The sequence below is a fragment of the Oreochromis niloticus genome, linkage group LG2, assembly GCF_001858045.2.
Source record: "Oreochromis niloticus isolate F11D_XX linkage group LG2, O_niloticus_UMD_NMBU, whole genome shotgun sequence".
Classification (NCBI taxonomy): domain Eukaryota; kingdom Metazoa; phylum Chordata; class Actinopteri; order Cichliformes; family Cichlidae; genus Oreochromis; species Oreochromis niloticus.
In genome coordinates, this window is record NC_031966.2 from 12,079,627 (window position 1) to 12,099,248 (window position 19,622).

Sequence of the window (19,622 nt, forward strand, 5' to 3'; positions counted from 1 at the left end):
AATAAATAGCAGCACAACTAAGGGATGCTTCAGGGTCACCTGATTCTCTTATCCTGTTCTAACCTCTCTATTCTGTCAGTTTAGCAATATTAAATATTTAAATAGTGAAACAAATGTCAGTGATATATAGCTCAATTTCTTAAAAACAATATTAATAAACAGCTAAACAGAATTTACGTAAACATTATCAAATCAATAATCCCCTTTTATGTGTGGAACGCAGCAGGAAGGTATATTTAAGAGTGACAAAAAAATAAACTAAAGAGGCCTGTGTTCATCATAATAAAGGAAATGTCAGCCAGTGCAGTGGTGTGTCTCATGTATATTAAGGCACTGCTGCCTGAATGATGGTCTAACTCTTTTAAGTGATGGTTCACAAAAGCCTTAGTGATGAATAAAACACGACGCATGTGTAACTCAATGAGCATAAACTTACCATAATATCTGAGACTCAAAGATCTCACATCAGTCAGCAAGTCAGCATTTAAGAAGCTAGGACCATAAAATGTTTGGGGCTTTTACTTTGAAAATGATGTATTAATGGCTAGCTATTCATTTTCTGTTACCTGACTTTTGAATAATGAAATCTTAAATAAATTGATATAATGTAGCATAGTTTATTAAGAATGAAGGTAGCGAAATGTTTAAAATTATATAAAATGTAGCTTTAGCCAATTTTTAAGCACAAATTACCAGTATGCTATGCAGCTACTTTAATAAATGTATATGTATCATCAAATGCAGAGTTTTTTTTAAATAAAACTTAACGCTAAATAAAAAACCTTTATCCAAATGAATAAAACAATAAAGAAATGTGTGATGTCACTCACCTGACAGGGAATACTGATAACTTTCCATATTAGCCTGGTACCAAGCAAATACAGTATGCCATTTTTTAAACATGCTATTCCATTTCATCCTGCTGTTTACCTGTGCATGTCAAAATAAAAACTTCAAACACTGCTCATATTTCCTTAATAACTTGCTGGTAACGTGATTGTAATCAATAAACTTATCCAAAACACAGTTGGAACAAAACAGCAGAAAGAAAATTAATCAGCAGCTATCCTGATAATTCTGATAATAATAATAATAATAAGTTTTTTCATGCGAAAAAAGTTTTTAATATCCGCTTCTCAGATGTGAAGTTTTGTTACTTTTTTCTTTTAATAACTGTTCATTTGGGGAAGTTGGATTAATTGTTAAACAAAACAGTCTGACATTCTGAATTTTAACTGAGTGAAAAATCATCATTATTATTGTAAAAAATAATCACTAGCTGCACTCCACTACAAAAACAAATATGATAAATCACAGAACTATAACATTAAAAAGATAAAAATATAACAAATAATACTATTTTAGTGGCAGGAGCCATCCTAAGTTTTCTTTCAATATATATTTTTTAATATATAGAAGTTAGAGACTTCTATAGTTTAGCTAAATTAATTTTTTTTGTTTTTGTATTATAAGAGTTGGCATTTTTAGAAGGTAAATGTAGCAGTATTAATAACATTGCTTTCAGTGTCACTATAACAGGGTGCTGGTCTTACACTTTTACATTAGTATTACATCATTTGCACCATAAAGCAGATGTTCGAAAACAACCAAATTTGAATTGTAAGGATATTACGGTTGGTACTTTACAACATTTTAGCTATAAATACATTGTCAATTCAGATTTTACACAGAGCAGACAAACAGCTTCCAAAATACCGTGCACCGTTAAAGTAACCAGAAGTGTAAAATTTTTTCAAAATGATCTCACCTTAAAACCAAATACAGCATTAAAATAGAACTTACAAAACATTGCATCAGTGCCTTCTACTGCCTGCAGAGTAATTTACTTAAGTACTTTTGGTACTGGAGTGTTGGAATGGAGTATTTAAAGTCTTTCACACCACTGTCAGTGGCACAGATGATCAAGCTTTAAGCCAAATTTATTGCTGATTTTGGTTCGCATTATGAAAAAATGGGGAACATCATAAGCCTTACCCTTTAATTTCCACAAATTAATGTTTTCTAGTGGCAGACAATAAGCAGCATTGTATCTGAACAGACTCTGTTGAACTTTGAACTGTTGAACCACAGCTAAAAGAGGATTTTAATATAAAAGCATGATCCCCATTTTGACATAAACTGCCTGGATTTAGTGTTGGAGATAATTTTTCGAGTGTTGTCATCCTGAGGGCTCCCATCACTCTGTGTTAGAGACTCGATATTCATTAAGCCTCCTCTCACTGTTTTAATGAAGAGTGTTTCACTTAAGCTCCCCCTGTTTTACAGAATGTCTTTCTTAAAATCCCCCTTACACAGGTTTGCAAAGGAAGGTTAGTTCACCTCTCTTTCTGAGTTAAAACTGCGTTTCACTCACAATGACTTAAATTTTGCGTTTCACAATGGTGGACTCACTTTTACTTTTAATATTTTCAAATGATTCCCTTGCCATCCTGTTTTCAAGATTTCCCTCAAACCGAACCTTTTTAAAAAATAATATTTTCTGCTCTAACTCAATATAGTTCATTTTGGCAGTCGACTGATATTTGGCTCAGCCCTGCAACCACACTAAAAAAAGAGCATTTATTTCACAAAGAGCAGAGTTGACAGCGGTGTGTCTATTGTCTTGTCTCCATTAGCTCTGCTCGGCCCAGCAGGGTTCAGCCATAGATGATATGGTTTAGCTTGTGTCTCTGTTGAAAAGCCTCCCACCCAGACAACAGAGGAATCTGAAAATAACAAGCATATTTCATGTGCATGAACAGCATTTAGTTTCGGAATTCACAACAATACAACCGATGGGACTTGGCAGTTTCATTGCTCTTCCCCAAATCACTTATTTTCTAAATTAAATACACTTTTAGTAGTGCTAGCTAATAAAGCTAAATGTAGCTCAAAACTTTTCCATTATATCCATGAGAAGTTCTATTTAGACTCAGTAACCATTAATCCTCCAAACTGGAGCTTTTGGGCAGCTTTTGGCCAGTGCACTGCCAAATTGTGAAACGTGGCTGGCTAAGCTGTGGACCGTCCAGGTTTGGCTCGGATCTAAAGACAGAGGAGAAGTTGGACCGGAGCCAGGCAGGCTGGAGAACAGCTAAAGCCTGGCCAGTGGACACAAACCATATGAATCCTCTGGCTCAAGCTAAACCGTACACAGAGGAGCTTTTCAGTGTTGTACAGCAAGAAATGTCAGGAGCTTTTCTTTTTAGGCTGTGATTGGTAGCAGGTTATAAAATTGTAAATGACACATATTTACTATGAAAAAAGAAGCCCGCACTGTTCCGTCTTGTAATATCCTATCAGTCTTTTTTTATTATCTCCGCCAGTTTCTTTCATATCCACCTCCCTCTCACTGTCTGTCTCCTGTCTGATGCGGTTTGCTGACAGACGGCGTCCTGCCTTCATTTACGCCCGTGGACTCTCTGACAAACCACGTGGCGTGACGATGTTTGTTGTCAAATGGTACAAATCAGGCCCACTCCGAGGGACCCGAGGTGAACTGACACGGATGCGGCCGTGACGGCCGTCAACCGATAAGGCTCTATTGATTCAAACGGATCGCACCTCATCTGCGGGGGATTTATCAATGTGTCAATTGCCCACTAGCCAACCACAAATCACCAGCGCTGGGCAGACCTCGGGGATTTGTGGGATATCCAGAGGATTGGAGGGACAGCATAGGGAGGATCCTCAGTAAATAGCAACAGAGCTGTGGGTTAAGTGCTCGCATAAAGAAATGTCCATACAGCATTGATAGGCAGATGACACCAAGTTTTACTGTTTGTGGAAACACTCAACAATACGCCGATAAGTATGAGTATACAAAAAGCTGCTCACTGATATACAAACTCCCGAATATATTTATAACATGCCCATGTTTGTTTACTATAAAGTATATAGAGATTTACACACATGACAAGACCTCATTTTCTTTCCCTCTGTATCGTTCGGTCCACACACCCCTAACGTCTGTTAGTTTAACATGAACCGTTCTCCCAGGAAGCTTTTGTTAGTCTCTATTTCTTCATTGTTGCTTCCAGCCTCTTGTGACAGAAAAGCCTCCAAGAGTGTAGGCGTGTCTGGGTCCTGACCTTGGAGAATTGCCGATGTCTAAAACCCCATTCAGCTCCTGAATACCACGTAGCGCAGCTGACTGGTGGGCCAAGAAAGTTTGTTGTGAAAGACTCAAACAGCTTCAAGTTATTGAGGAGCATAACAACATAAGAGAAGTAAAAACTCACTGGGTGTCTGAGAATGATCTTTAGCAAGGTAGTGTTTGTTTTCATTGTACGGTGAAGGCCACTGACAAGTAACACATGTCAAAGTCTAATAAAAAAAATGCTTCTGGTGAATGATTGTCATTTTCACGAGTTCTGAGGCAATTCCTTGACTGAAAATATCCATATAAATTTAGCTTCCTCCTGAAATGTCCATACTAGAATCCAACTAAGTAATAATCTGGTAGATAATTTAATCACAAGGTTGATTGATCATCTAAGTTATTTAACAAGCGTGCTGGAATAACTTGCAAAAAGTGAGGATTTCCTACTTCTAATCCCATTTTATTTAACAGTAAACTGGAAATTTGGGGGGTTGGTCGGATGGAAAAAAAAAGGAACCTAATGACGCCGATACAGACTTGAGAATATTTTGATGATTTCTATATTCTTTCATCAGCAAATCAAATAAACTGTAACCTAAATGCATTTCTACATTAAAAAAAAAAAAATCAGACTTCAAGAGCCTAAAGTGCAATAAAATTAAATATAAAATTTAATTTCCTGGCTTTGCAAATCATCACCATTTTGATTTGATATACCTTTATTAGTCCCACAAGGGGACATTTGAACTGAATGCACAACAAAACCAAAGTCACAGCTTCCACGAAGCACAGGGGCTGTATCTTTTAGGGAGTCCTCAGTGTGACGACGGAGAAACTCTCTTTTAGATTGCATAAACAACACCACTTTAATCATGTCAAGAGTGTCATCACACACCGATGTTTGATATCAATGCAGGGTCACCCTCCCGGGTTCTAAGTGTTTTTATATAATGCAGACCTAACATGTTGCTGCATTTGGCCACCGTACAGCCACCAGCAGAGCATTATGCAAATTAAGAGAAATGAGTGCAGTGGGAGAGAAGTCATTGCCCTTGAACAGCCGGCGCACATTCCCGAGGAATGACCTTTCTACCCATATATGAAATCAGCAAAAATATTCCCATGTTGGGTTGCATGTCTGCCACTTTACTTAGGTATCTTTTCTAGTCTTCATTTTTCAGCGTTAGACATCACAGGCAGCAGTCAGAGGCATAGCTCAGATACCACTTATTGTGTTAAAGTGTCAGTTTAAGGTCAGGGTTAATACACAGAAGTTATTTGTCTGCTGTTTTAAAGCAGGAAACATGAATGAATCAGAATTACTTCAACGCTTCTGGCTTTCACCCCAAAGGTGAAGGTGCAGGACTGATCCCCACAGCAGCAGTAATACAACTCTCCTGCTCAACCCTCCTGTTACCTCCTCCTCCTGAGACCTGCTAAAGACATTGGCAAAATCTTTAAAAATGAAGTTCAACACAACTGTGCTTTCAAAATGCCAAACAGACAGAGTTTAAATGAGTAAAAGCACTGTGATCAAATAATTTGATTAATGACTCAGTTACACTAGCGTAAAACCAAGACAGCAACCTCCATGCAACTACCAAAAATTGGTCATTGTCCAAAGATTGTATTGATTTCGATTGCAAGTGTGTTTGATTGTAAGTTTGATTGCAAGACTGAATGTGTAGCAATAGTTGTATTCTGGTTGCTTTCCCATATAACAGCAAAATTGTTGAACACCTATGTCATTTGCAGTTAAATTGCCATGCTGTAACAACTACATCACTATTCGCGGAGGAATTTCTGACACTCTGTTTCAGATCTATGAGGTTCTGGCTGGACTCTGGATCTAAGACATTTATGTAAATTTGTTGGATTTATCAGTTAACCACCATATTATCACAAACACAGGGCATGCAACTGACTTCATCTTATTGCCGTTTTATTGCTGTCTTAACACACTATTAACTGTTAACAGCAGCTGTGTCTGAATGGTTCAAGCACCGGTCCCTGTCTTTGAAGGAACCATTTCAAAGGCAGCAAGATTTTAAGTTCATTGCGCACAGTGGCAATATTTCTCCTACTACTGTTTTCCCTGGTGTCACTGTACAATGACAAACAGATACAAAAAGATCCAATGGTCCTTTCACGGGTTGCTTGTATCAGAAGTATTGGTCCCCTTCTTTTTAGAAGACAGAAAATAAACTTCACTTATCATCTTGTGTATCTGCCATGGGGATTTAAGACCTTTACAAGAAATAAGTAGAAGCAGACATAAGCTGAAAAATATGTCCCAACTTGGCAATTATACAGTGACACGTCAGATTTACCTTGTGATCCCCACGGGGGGTCTCAAACTCCAGTTTCGAAAATACTAAATTAAAGGATTTGCTTAACTCTGGTTTTATTAGTTATAAGCATCTTGGATGTTCATATCTTTGGATTAGTGATTATTAAAAAACACATGCTAATTAAAGATATTACTTTGGATTCCTTGAATTTGTCATATAAAATGAATAAACAAATATTCACAATCATTAGCTGTAGGTTTGCACATAAAAAATGCTGAAATGTGCTCGTAAAACCTGCACAGCTGCCATGTTTAGTGACAACAAACATTAATATGGATGGAAAATGTTAAAACAACAAGATGCATGAATAAATGAGAAAGCACAAAAGAAAATGATTCTTTACAACCATAAGAAATTAAAAATAAACAAGAAAGTGAGGTTCCAGGTTCTGGTTTGGACGCACCAACACGGAGCTACCCGTGCAGCCTTTATTTCTCTCAATTGTGCTAATTAGACTAATAAACAAACAACAGGGAATAGTTCCTCAACACTGTGGAGCGAGACGCTTGATCGATACTGGATTTCATCAAATCCACTGGTATTGTTAAGTTTGTGCGTGTGCCCTGCTGCTGTTGTTAGTGCTCGCTTTGCAATCTCACCTGTTGCTCGTTTGGCTGATGAAACGAGAAATGACTGAGATGCTGCACTTGAAACAGGAACTTAGAGAACATAAGTTTTTACAGGTCTTCACAAAATATATTAAGCTTTAATTCGCTTAAATGTAATTAAAAGAAAAGCCATGTGAAATGAGCAAGGGAACGCTAAATAGGCTAAATGATAGACTAAAATGAACTGAGTTAAGTTAATTGTAGCAGTAAACTATAGGGATAGCGCAAAGTTTTATATTTGCTGTTATTTTCTTAATCACCTTTTCATAGACACACTTATAAATTTATCAAAAGAGATCTCAGGAAAATTTCTAAACGAAAAATGATAAAACACACAAATGTTTTAAGCACAAATTTCAATTTAAACTGGCTATACAGTGCACATATTCATAACACCGTCCTTATTGTGTTAAAGCCTGAGCTCTGAGTCACATTTCAAGCTAGATCGACAGTGAATGCGACTTCATTGGATTAGAAATGAGTCTGATGTTCTATGACTGAGAGCATAATCTGTAATAATCACTCAAAACCAACATTTTGTGTGTGCCAGCATAAGAAGGACGATGATGAATTTCTTGAAAATCAAATCTTCCTTTTGCGAGATCAGAGACCAGGGGCAGCGGCGGTGTAATACTCTTAGAGGCATATACATTCAGTGTTTTGCTTAGTGACACTTCCGTAGGGCTGGGGCTTGTTTACATGCAATGTGTGAGCTTTAGTATCTGAAGGATGTTATTTCATATTCATGCCTGGGAGATATAGAAGCTGAAGAAAAGGCACGCATGCACAGGCATGTTCTCTGACTAAATGAGCATATAAAAAATATATAAATGAAAACAGTATGCAATCCAGAATAAGTCAGTAAATTCATCTCAAAGGAAAAAGTACATCAGAGCGAACAGCTGATCAGCAAAATGACGAAACGCCCAGAAACCGGCGCAGAGCAGAGCCGGGCAGCTGGTGTAACAAAGCTGAAGTACAGTGTGCCTCCCTGAGTTCACTGTATCTACTGTTGAACTTTCTTCAGTGGAGCCACTCAAACATTATGCAGCTAGAATTGCACTGCTTTCAATAACACAATACTGCAAACCAGTGTTAAAGGACTAAGGAGCTCTCCCTTGAACAGCACATTATTAGGTTTCAGTGTAAATAAAGACAGTGAATAATATTCTTATCAGCTTGTTTAATCAGTAATTAGTATTCGTTTTTATATACTTCTGTAATTTTGTATATATTTCATTTGTAAACCTGTAGCTTATACAGCAAATTTAAATATCCTTACATTATCAAGATTCTGCTGACATTAGCTAAATCAAATTTAACATTAAACTTTAACACTGAAATGTAACTACTTGGACATGGTCTTAAAAAAAGAAAAAAGAAAAGTACTTCAAAACAACCCACATTTTCATTCATTTCATTCTTTCTCAGGAAACATGACTAATTTTAAAAAGTCCAAACAATCCTCAGGAAAGGTTTCACTATCTTAATCTAAGGCCCGTCAACTGAAAGTTATTCAAGTGCAAAATTTCAACCTGTGACCTTTCCGTTTCAGGACAGCCTGCCTAACTACATCAGGGAGACAGAACAACAGGACACGAACAGACTACAGACCCGTCTGTCTTCCCTGTTATCTGAGCAACACTGCAGCCTGGAAGGAACCATGGGAAAGGGCCAGGAAAAAGGTGGGTCTATTGTCTCAGCATCCTGCTGGATGTGACTGACGCTTGCGATTTGACCAGAGGTCTTTTTTTTGCTTTATATGATTTTCTGGAAACATCCTCTGAGAGCATCCCATTTGCAGTATGGCATTACTCATACACACACATCATATCCAAATTTGTCTACTTTATACACTTACATAAAAAAAATTATGTTAAAATCAACATGTAAACAAACATGCAAATATATGTAAAAATGAAATGAGGAGTCACAGGAAGTACTTTATCATTAATTCAGTGATATGTTTGATTTTAAGGCAGATAACCTTATGAAATGTCAGCTGCATCAGCAATAGTACTTTTTCCATAACCCACAAATCTAACCCCACTGCTTTACCTCAAAAGAAAAGAGGGAGATTATAACAAATATGAATGTCAAATTTTAAATAAATACAATATTTTCCTCTTGTTCAAAGTTCAGCTTGACTTATGATTCAGTAGAAATATTTTTCAAGCAGGACCAAAGGGAGAGTTCAACCCATAGTTCAGTCTTGGTGATTTAGTGGTCTAAAAAGTTTGATGAGTGAATATCATGGTGTTCTTAAATGTGATTTGTGCTTTTTATATATTAAAGTCCATATCTCTTACTTTAAAAGCACTTCACTTTCGTGGTTTAAATTCTTATGTTCATTTGAGTGGGTTTCAGTTTTCTTCTAGAGCCCAAAGTCATGTTTAAGTGGTGATTCTAAGGTGGCTGTGTGTGTGTGTATGACTGTTTCTACTGTTAGACCTACGAATGAGTATCAACCCCTTCGGGAGTACCCCCATCTCGACCTGTGTCAGGAATGATAGGCTTCAGACCCCATGGGTAACACACATTTGGCTAAACTATTAATAAAATGGATGGACGTATTAAACTTGAAAGGACTGGATTTGTTATTGTTGTTGTTGTTTTGAGCAGTGTGTCAGTTGAAACAGACTGTGACATACAGACAGGTGATAAATTAAAGAAAAACTTGATCCGGTGGCTCTGTTATGCTGTCAGGAGCATTGTGCTCTCATGTTTTGAGTCCACTTGTCCCCTTGGAGAGAGGAACCACTGCAAATCAATACTAAGACGTTCTGAGTTATCTCCCTTAGCTTATGATGAAACATTCCTGATGGGAGTGGTCTCTTCGAGAAAAAATAATACCACCATCCACAGGGCCCAAGGAGTCATTGATGACGTGTGAAAATAATAATAATAATGTGAGTCATAAGCTATGACCTTTGCAGTCACCAGATTACAACCCAATTTGACATCTATGGGAGACTTTGGACCAACATATTGAGAGCACTCTTCACCATCATCACACAAATGCCAAATCAGGGAATTTAATGGATTTACAGATGTGGAGATTTGTAGACTCAGTTTCAAGTCAGTATATGTTTAGGGTTTTTTGGGTTGTTGTTTTTTTGGGGGTTTTTTTACATTTTCCACTGGTCTTTACTCTCTGCTTAGCATTTCTGTCTGCTACTTGGTGCTGAGCAGGTGCAGTGGTTTGGTGGATATTGCCAAAAACTGCATTATGAGAACAGAAGAGTTGCAGGCCAGATAACTAAACAATGAGCCGGATCTCACCATAAAAAGTCTCTAAAGCCACGGGGACCTAGAAACCCAATCCAATAATTCCCTAGAGGTTGATCACTGAGACTAAACCATTGACATGTACTGTAATACGTTCTTAGCATAAAAATCTTGATAATTCCCATTTTTATAGATATTATTTAAAGGTAGGAGAAATCATGAAGACTTAAGATGCAGTAGTTTGTATGTTGTTGAGTTACTACAGTTACTTTGGCGTTATGCATTGTCTCCTGTGATCTTGCGTCAATTTCATTATTAATAAAAAGTTTCTCCTCCAGGGATTCATAAATGTATCTTAATATCTAATATAAACAATGTCACGATTGGATTTAATAATTAATGTGTTTTTACACTGCAGGCTGTATAAAAAAAAACACAATAATTACACTCATCCTTAACTTTGTATAAAAGTGGACAGTGGACATCTCAAGAAAGTCCTTTTGTGTCTCTATTCAATGTTTTCACACCAGACAGCAGCTTTCTAAGGAATGAAATAATAAACAGGCAAATGGTATTCAGCAATGACCACAGTTTTCTGAGGAAGATGTTACCATTTCTTTTCAAAACTATCAGCCTGGCCGCTCACCTTTTAGCAGTATTATTCTTTAATTAACCTAAGGGGATGTTAGCGGGGCGTTAACTAAGGGAAGCAGAAGCTAATGTGATTCAGTCCTTTCAGTGACTGGAAACATTATGAAAATCCAAAATGTTTTTGTTTTTAATGTTAAGAGCTCTGCAGCGTTTTACGAATCCACAAAAGCAGATGTCTGTTCGTTGTCAATAAGGCATTGAATCACAATAACAACACATATTAGAGATTCGGTTGATAGAGGAATAAATAATAATGCTGTTTATTCCAAGTAAATAACAAATGGTGCACACTTATTTGAGCTATTTAGCTTTTTCTCCTTTGTTTTCCTTTTTCATGTGTAGGAGGAAGCATAAATGCAGCATAATGTGTTTATCTAGCTAAAAATGATCTTTAATTTGCCATGTATTTGATAATTGAATCATTAAAATCAACACTGTCAATCAGTACTTTACATCTCATTAACTGAGATGCGACGCTTCACTGAGGGTGGTTTCAGCTGCAAAAGAGAATAAACATCTAAACATTTACAATGTAAGAAGAAGACGCAGAGTTCACCAAACAAAACGACCAGATGTGGAACTAATTTCTAACAATTGATTTTACAGACTGTCCAGCAGTTTAAATCATTTAAAAAAGTGATTAAAACTCAGCTGTGTCACATTTAAAGTCTTGAAGTGACACTGGCTTGTTTTTCCCGATGGTAGATAAATCCAGCAGTAATGGTTCAGATAAGGGCAACACGACGTTCGACACTTCTCTGGTAATTACCGTCTGCTGGTTTCACACACATGCACTGCAAAAATGTTACCAAGTATTTATCGCTTCATTTTCTTTTAAAGAACCATGAATACTTCTTTTTGTCTCCAAAAGTGACCATCATTTACAAAAATAAACATAATGTTTTATTGTCTATGATTTTAAACAGACAGAGCCCATTAAGTCATCACAAAAGTGTTAAGCGAGGGCATGCAGGAAGAGCTGTTTTCCCATAGACTTCGGTACAACAGAAAGACTTTTTGCAAGCAGAAGAATCTCCCCCTGCTGGTCATTAGAAAGAATTCAGGTTTAATTCCTTCTCATTAATTCTATCTTTCATTAAATTTTTTTTGTGAGGTTAGAAACTGCTTAGCAACCCTCTAATATCCCAACAAAGAAAGAGAAAAGAAACGGGGCATTTTCACAATTACCAACCTGGACTACTTAAAGTTGGACAAAGTTTTTAATACTGTAATAACGTGGATGATTAATGAATGAAGGTTGGATGATTTTCAGCTGTCAGTGGATTAAAGCTTTCTGCTGTTGGGAAGGGGTTATGTATATTTTTGTGGATCTATCAATAACACTAAAAGAAAAGAAGGGGCAGTCAACTCTGGTGTTCAGTTATTGATTTAAGCTGACTAATTCTTGCCTTATGTTATTGTTAATGATCAATAAAGCTTGAAAATACATTTCAAGATGACTTAAAGACAATGTAAACAGCTGAATGAGATTATTGGGAAACTGCATTGTAGAAACAAAGTGTGGTTTGGCCCAAAATTGCCAAATCTATTTGATTCTGCTCCTCAAATATGATGACTCGCTACTTTGGCCTAAATTATAATACATTAAATATCAGTGGAAGACCTGGATGAATAAATAAATTGAAGGTCTTACCTTGTCCATTTTCACAAATTTCTGATATTTTTGTTTACCAAATGGTCGTATAAGGAGCGCGACCTGTGCTGAAAACGATCATTATATGCAATTTATGTCTTTTTTCTGTGAAAGCAACATGTGAAAGCCAATTTTCACTAAAAGAAATCATCAAGTGTGTTCTTGGTGGCTCATCTTTAATCCTTCTATGTGAACCTTACAGCTCAGTGCCAACTTGACCTCTACATCATAAACCTATTCATGTCAATCTGACACGTGGAGCTGATGGGAACAGATCCACTTTGCTCCTGACAGGAACAAGGGATTTGGCCATAATGAACACTCCAGTTCCTCCAGTTCCAAAGTCGAGCCAATGAGTCAGGTCTGTGGGGCCATTTGAATAATGAGAATGAGACTAACTATGTGCAATAGACACAAGAACCCAATGAATGGCCTGCCAATCACTGTTACTGATTGCTTGTCTATGTGCTGAGGAAGATTGTGACCAACAGAGCCAATGTCAGCAGCAGCGGCAGCAGCAGAGAGGTTTCTGTACGCAGCCCTGTAGCTACTATTATCGCACCTCCATTAAAATGCTTTTGTTTTCCTTCTGTTTCACTCTCTGTGTTGTAGTTTTACTTACAGTGTTATTTTGTGTCTCCGCTCTCCGCCGCTGAATATTAATGTCCTCTATGCTAATGGCCTTACAGCAGCTGAGGTCGACCAAGCTCCTCCTCTGAATGTTAATCCGCTGCCTCATTTGCATACGCTTAAGTGTCAAATTCCCCCACAAATCACTGCAGCTGCCTCCGTACGACGAGGTCTGCGGCCCCCCCGAGCGACAGCACAGAAACAATGTGGTCACACCGTATGCATAGCATCAAATCCACATCAAAGACTGTTTAGATTGCCAGGTCACAGCGGGTTCACATTGTGTAAAATGAAGGTAATGGGATAGCAGTCAGCCCCGTGCAGAAATACAGCCAGGCAGGTAATAAGTATGAATGGAGCAGGTAATAAGGTTGGGATAGAAGCAGACCCCGAGTCATCTGAGCAGCAGGACTGTTTTAGCTGCAGCACAGTTATCAGTTCAAAGGTGAGCGCTAATCCCAGACAAACACACAGGACAGGTTGTGTCGTTAGCTTTTATTCCTCCTTATTTCCATGTGTGCCTCTGAGTGCATGGCAGGTGAAACGGCTGCTACTGAGAGAGGGGATAAAAAAGTTCCTCAGGATTACAAAGATAAAAGTATTTGCTTTGTTAACAAGCCTAATGCTGACAACATGACATATCTGTTATCAGCGTTCATGTTACAAATCAGAATTCACGGGGAACTGTTTTGAAAATCAATCATTTTCCACATTCTTAATTCAGCTTTGATGCTTTTGTTCAAACTTAACTTAATTCAACTGCTTTTTTTCTTCTTATTTAAAAAAAAATCGATTTAAACAGATTACCTTTGTTGCAAATTTCCCCTTTCGGTGTTTTCAGACAATTTATCAACTAGAAATCATCATTAATTAATCAAAGAGAACAGTTTGCATTGCCAGTTGCAGGTCTGACATTATCATCACTGTAGTACAGCTGAAAAGATTAGTTTAATGATCTGTGATTTTCAAAAATGAATCCAGCAAATATTCTGATAATAGATGAATTTTTAGCTTTCAAATCAGGGGCGACATGCTGCTTTTCTTTAAATATGTGACGATAAACAGAACAGTGTTTGGTTCTGAAGCGCTGTTTGAATAAAAAAAAAAGTGATTTATGTCAAACGATTTTAGTAGAGATTCATTATTTAAACTTAAAATATTCTCCAGTATAATAGTTACTGGCACTACATCCATGATCACTACAGCAAAGATGAAAGGATTAGCTCAGTATTGAAAAACTTCTACATAGTATTTAGTTACTACTTAGCTAATTAATTATTCATTTTTAAAGCAAACTGAAGCTGAAACAATACACCGATGGGACGATTTCCTTTTCTGAATTACAGTAAACTAAAGAAAAGACATTGGATGGAAATTTTTCAAATCAACTGACTGAATAATTGAGAAAGAAAACAAATGATATGCATATATATCTGTGTGTGTGTTCTCTACCTAAAAGTGCACCTTGAAGCCAAACTAAACAAATCCATGCATATGGTTTCATTTAAGGGGTTGCAGGTAACAAACCCATAAATATGGAAATGTGTACAGCCTAAAGTAAACTACAAAACAGAAGAAGAGAAACTAATAACAAACACTCTAATGCACTAAACACAACCAAAGCTGATAAAAGACGCTGCTGTACCTTTGCAGTCCATAAGGCAATACTGCATGCAAGACAGTAATCCCAAGGAATAAAAATAGTCCGTGTAATTTTGTCAATTTGCTTTTCTTCCCTTGCATGAAGGTTTTTTCTATAGATTTCACTAAGTCATACAGACTTCCTCTCAAGGTAAGTAAGTCTCCTCTAAGTGTCAAGTCCTTGAGTCCTGCGCCTGCCAGTGGGAGCTGCAGTTGCACCACGAGCCAAGCAAATTCAAACGCACACTCATGAATAAGACAACTGGAAGTATTTCTGACAGAAGACTAACTTCAGACGAATCCTTCAACACTTTTTAAAGGTGATGCCACACTGAGGCTTAGTCAGCTCCCCCATTAAAACCCTACTTAAAACGGCAGGAATGCAAACTATAGTGAGTCATTTTGGCTCGACAGTCTGCCAGCAAGCGCAATATTAAGTACGCTCGGAGCTATTCTTATTCTTAACAATGGCAGTTCTTTCACGATATTAAGCATCTTTACTCGGGTGATAATTCTGACAAGACTGCTGTTTGCAAGCTTGAAATCGTTTTGACAGGATCAACAAAATATAGCTGCAGCCCCAGTCAAATAATGTCACTACATACTAAAATCCAGCAGAAGTAGCCAACATCGTATGTTCTTTTGGGTGATTTTAAATGTTTGGTGTCATATGCTATACATCAAAACAACAACAATAAACCCCTCCTACTTCTCACAACAGGCTAAAAAGGGTTTCCATCCTGGAGACAGTGGCCACAGACAAAAAATGCAAATATGCAGTGCATAAACTGACACGTTACATCTGTTCAAATCTCTCTAAGAGGTTAAAAACAAGAGATTTCATGTATACTCTATATCAGTGATCAGTTGTTAAAAAGTCTAACAACTGATCCCATACAAATAATGTAAAAAACCGGGAAGACACGTTGTGCATTTCTTTGCCTGTGATGACTTTTTGGCAGCAAAATAATGACATATTTCTGTTCATGCATGGCTCATATAACACATGAATATTTCTTTAATTGGTGTAGTAGGATTCCCTTATGCAAAGGGAACAGTTCATTCTTTTTTTTATAGTTTTAATAAGGTCAGAAGAAGACAAAGACGCATATTTAAAGGAAGAAATAACACATTTTTGGCAATTATTCTTAGAGTAGTGTCATCTGTGGGCTTCCAACCAATAAATTTTCAAAACTAAAAAACTGCCTCCATAAAACAGCAGTTAACTATTCGCAGTTTGGCTATTAAACTCTGAAGGACATGGATCCGCAACATCTGCTAGCAGCAAAATCTCGATAAAATATTCTGTAAACTATCCAGCAGGACAATTTGGCTGTATTCTTTTAATGGAATTCCCTTTTCTTTTTCTTTTTTTTGAGAGGGAGAGCGACATCCCAAACTTCCTGTTTTGTAACAACACCAGCATGACCCTGCACTGATTCTGCTCTTGTTTCTAAATGTGCTCTGACTTTTAAAGTTGTCTTGGAGGAGATGGACTGAGTAGCAAGCAGCCCAGTGATAAAACAAGCAATAGAATGACCCTTCAGGCACGCATCATCATCATTAGGACACCAGCACCGGCTAACCGCGCTTTACAGGAAGTAAAAGGCTCCAGTGAGTCTGCTTGATGAGGAATGTATAATATTTTGCACAAGTTTCCACTCTCGGTCTTAGTTAAGACAAAATAGACATTATGCTGTATATGTAGATTTGTAGAGGGAGATCTCTTTTACAACCTTTTTCCTTTACCACGTATACAATAAGTTTTTTTTTCTTCTTAAATGACAGCGGCTACTTTGCATTCATAAGGATAATTACTATATAATTTTGTTAAAAGCCTGAGCTGAGCTGCGTTGCACATCTGGATGCAAACAAATTGCAAAACTCGAAGCATTTATTTCACTACTATAAGACACTACTCCTTCCTTATTACATTCACCACCTGCATTTTAATCGAACAATAAGCACGTTGCAAAAGAGAAGACATATGATACACCCTCACCATGGAGTAAAGTGAGAAAAAAGATGAAGTAGGACGCGAACATACAATGAACACCGACAGAAAAAAAACAACTAATTATGTTATCATGCAATTATATAATTTAGTCTGAGGAGAGGTAATGGTGTAAATTGCTATGTGCCTGTACAGTGTGTCTATATTCTCAATGCCATGTTTGTCCGGGCTGTATACGAGTCCGGCGTTGCATTAAAACAAATGTCTTGTAATGTCTGTGTATGAATCTGAGATTGCTCATGTGTAAGTGTGTGTGCTGTTTGGTGCGTGTGCATATGTGTGGTACAGGAGTTGAGGTCCACTGGGGTTTGGACCACTCCGTATGAATAATGCATCAGACTGGGCCATTGCATCTCAGCAACATTGCCTTGGTCTGCTTAAAGTTGCAAGTTCCTCTTTAGGAAAGTCAGCGCCATTCTGCAAGCTGCTGCAGTAACTCAGCCGGCTTTGAAGGTTTTTCTAAAATAACAGTAAAAACATCACATGAAATAATTTAATGGGCATGTTTCTCAGTTTAAAATGTCTCATGGGATTCGAATTCTAGCCTAAAAGCTTCAAAGGGCAACAAGAAGTCAAATTATTTAAAACAGTACATATTTAGAGCTAAAACTATTAGCTGCTTAGCTGACAAATAGCAATTAATTACTTTAAATATCTTCCAGCTTCTCAAATGTGGTTATGTTCTGTTTTTTTCTTAACATTTTGTGATAGTAAACTGAAGATCTTTGGGGTATTAGACTGTGGGTCAAAAAAACAAGGCATTTTTAAGAGGTTACGTTGAGCTCTGGGGAATCGTAATGAGAATTTTTTCTAAATTCAAACATACCACTGATAGAATTATTCAGTCAACTGAAAAGTACTGGTAATATATATATATATATATATACACACATATATATATATACACATATATATATATACACACACATATATATATATATATATATATATATATATATATATATATATATATATATTATTTTTTTTGTTAGAGCCATAATATTTATATTCATAAATGTGCAGCCAGTCTATTAAAAGATGGTATTTATTGTATTTTGCTTATTTGTTCCTCTAATGATTGTTTGCGAGGAGAACTTGACATGTTGGATGAACTTTTTATCTGCAGATTTACACATTTGTGATTACAGAACAGATGCTGAAGACAGCTGCTCCCAATACAGTACAACTCAGAGTGAGATCACCAAAGGTTCAGTCTGAATGACACTGTATGCCACACACGCTTAGCACCCAATGAGATGAAGCATCAGCAGACTGACATGAAATGAATTCACCCCATGCAATCATAAATGCGCAATCAGGGCCACTTTCATTCACAAAATCTAATCCGCAGTGATGAATCTGTGTCCTGAACAGGCAGACCAGAAACTCTTCACTTCAGTGGACAAACTCTACTCTACTCCACATGGAAGAAACATATGCAAATATGCAAACACCAGGCAAAATGCAAATGTATGCAAATTAATTTAATCCAATGAAAAGGCTACTTTGCCTCAGTCTGCATAGCCTATTTGAATAGTCTTTGTGGACTTCTTAGATTTGCTGGGATTTTTTTCAAACTTTGTTATGATTAGCCTTTACGTAACTTTCTCTTAGAAATGTGCCACATTTTAGAACCACAATCATAGCCGTGATTTAGCTTGGTGCCTTGATTAAAAGATTTAAACTGGAGACCTCAAATGTTTAAAGTCTACTTTTACTGATTTTCTTACTTTTATTATTACAGCTCATTCCAACCTCAGGTGACTCACTTGGGTGACAGTAAAGCCGCGAATTTTTAACAGGTTAATTGGCCACGTGAAAGCAAAAGGACCTCCTCCACAAATCAGCATTTCCCAACTTCAAATTAAAATTTTAGGACAAGCACAAATTACTTCTGAGGACGCCTATTTCTTGTAACGTAGACTACAGACAGAGCCTGTTTACTTTCACCTTAGGAATGTTTGGTACTTTGGCATTACATCCGTATCTCCTGACTGACGGACCTTCTCGGCTCATCTTTCTCTCCCGGACCGGCATCTCGTCCCTCCTCTCCAACCCGCCACCCTCTTACCGGTACCTCGAACTAAACGGGACCGTGTAGCGGTTACGTCCGGCCGGCTCACCTCTGTGCGCGCCTGCAGCCGCTTGTTCATCTCGTAGATCCGATACTCGGGCTGGACCATGTAGGGCGAGTGTCTCCTGTAAAAGGGTCCGAAGGGAGAAGAGTAGAACGGGTCGTGGGTTGGGTTGGACATGGTGGCTCCTGGCGAGGCGCACGGCGCGATTTCAACATCCAGCGGGCACAGCAGCGCACATGGGAGTGCGATGCTCTCCGAAGACCCCCAGTTGGAAGCAGCCGCTGTCGAGGCTGAGCTGCACTCTGCAAGTTGGCCTGCCTAGTTCGCTGCTATAGCGTGGTGCTGGAGGAGGGAGGGAGGGAGGAAGGGGAGCAGGAGAGGAGGGGGAGGAACGGTGGGTAGGAGGGGGGGCAGAATTGAAGGGGGAGGAGGGAAGTCGTTTCCTGTTCCCTCAAGACCTACACTCAGTTTTGCACTCTTGCAAAGTTCAAGTAAGATCTCTATGTTTATGCGTGTATGTGTTTCTTTATTTCCTCTCGTAAGTAATTCTGCGCATGTTATTAACAAAAAAGCTCTATTCTTTACCTAATATTAAAATATTTCTTCAAAGTATTTCCCAACGTATTAGATTTTAAGTATGCCTGCCAACACTGACTGATTAAAGC

At 37.7% G+C, this 19,622-nt stretch overlaps 1 protein-coding gene across 6 annotated transcripts in view; it reads right to left on the reverse strand.

The window, feature by feature from the left end:
• Positions 1 to 19,305, reverse strand: part of ldb2a (LIM domain binding 2a) — a 99,618-nt gene extending 80,313 nt beyond the window's left edge. For 5 of the 6 annotated variants that reach the window (XM_025910091.1, XM_003443346.5, XM_005467245.4 and 2 more), the window contains exon 1: positions 19,003 to 19,305. In XM_025910091.1, coding sequence (XP_025765876.1) covers positions 19,003 to 19,134 — 132 coding nt within the window. In that variant the 5' untranslated portion in view covers positions 19,135 to 19,305. The remainder of the gene's footprint in view (positions 1 to 19,002) is intronic. The other variant, XM_005467246.4, reaches the window with a different exon arrangement.
• Between the last annotated feature and the right edge of the window lie 317 nt (positions 19,306 to 19,622).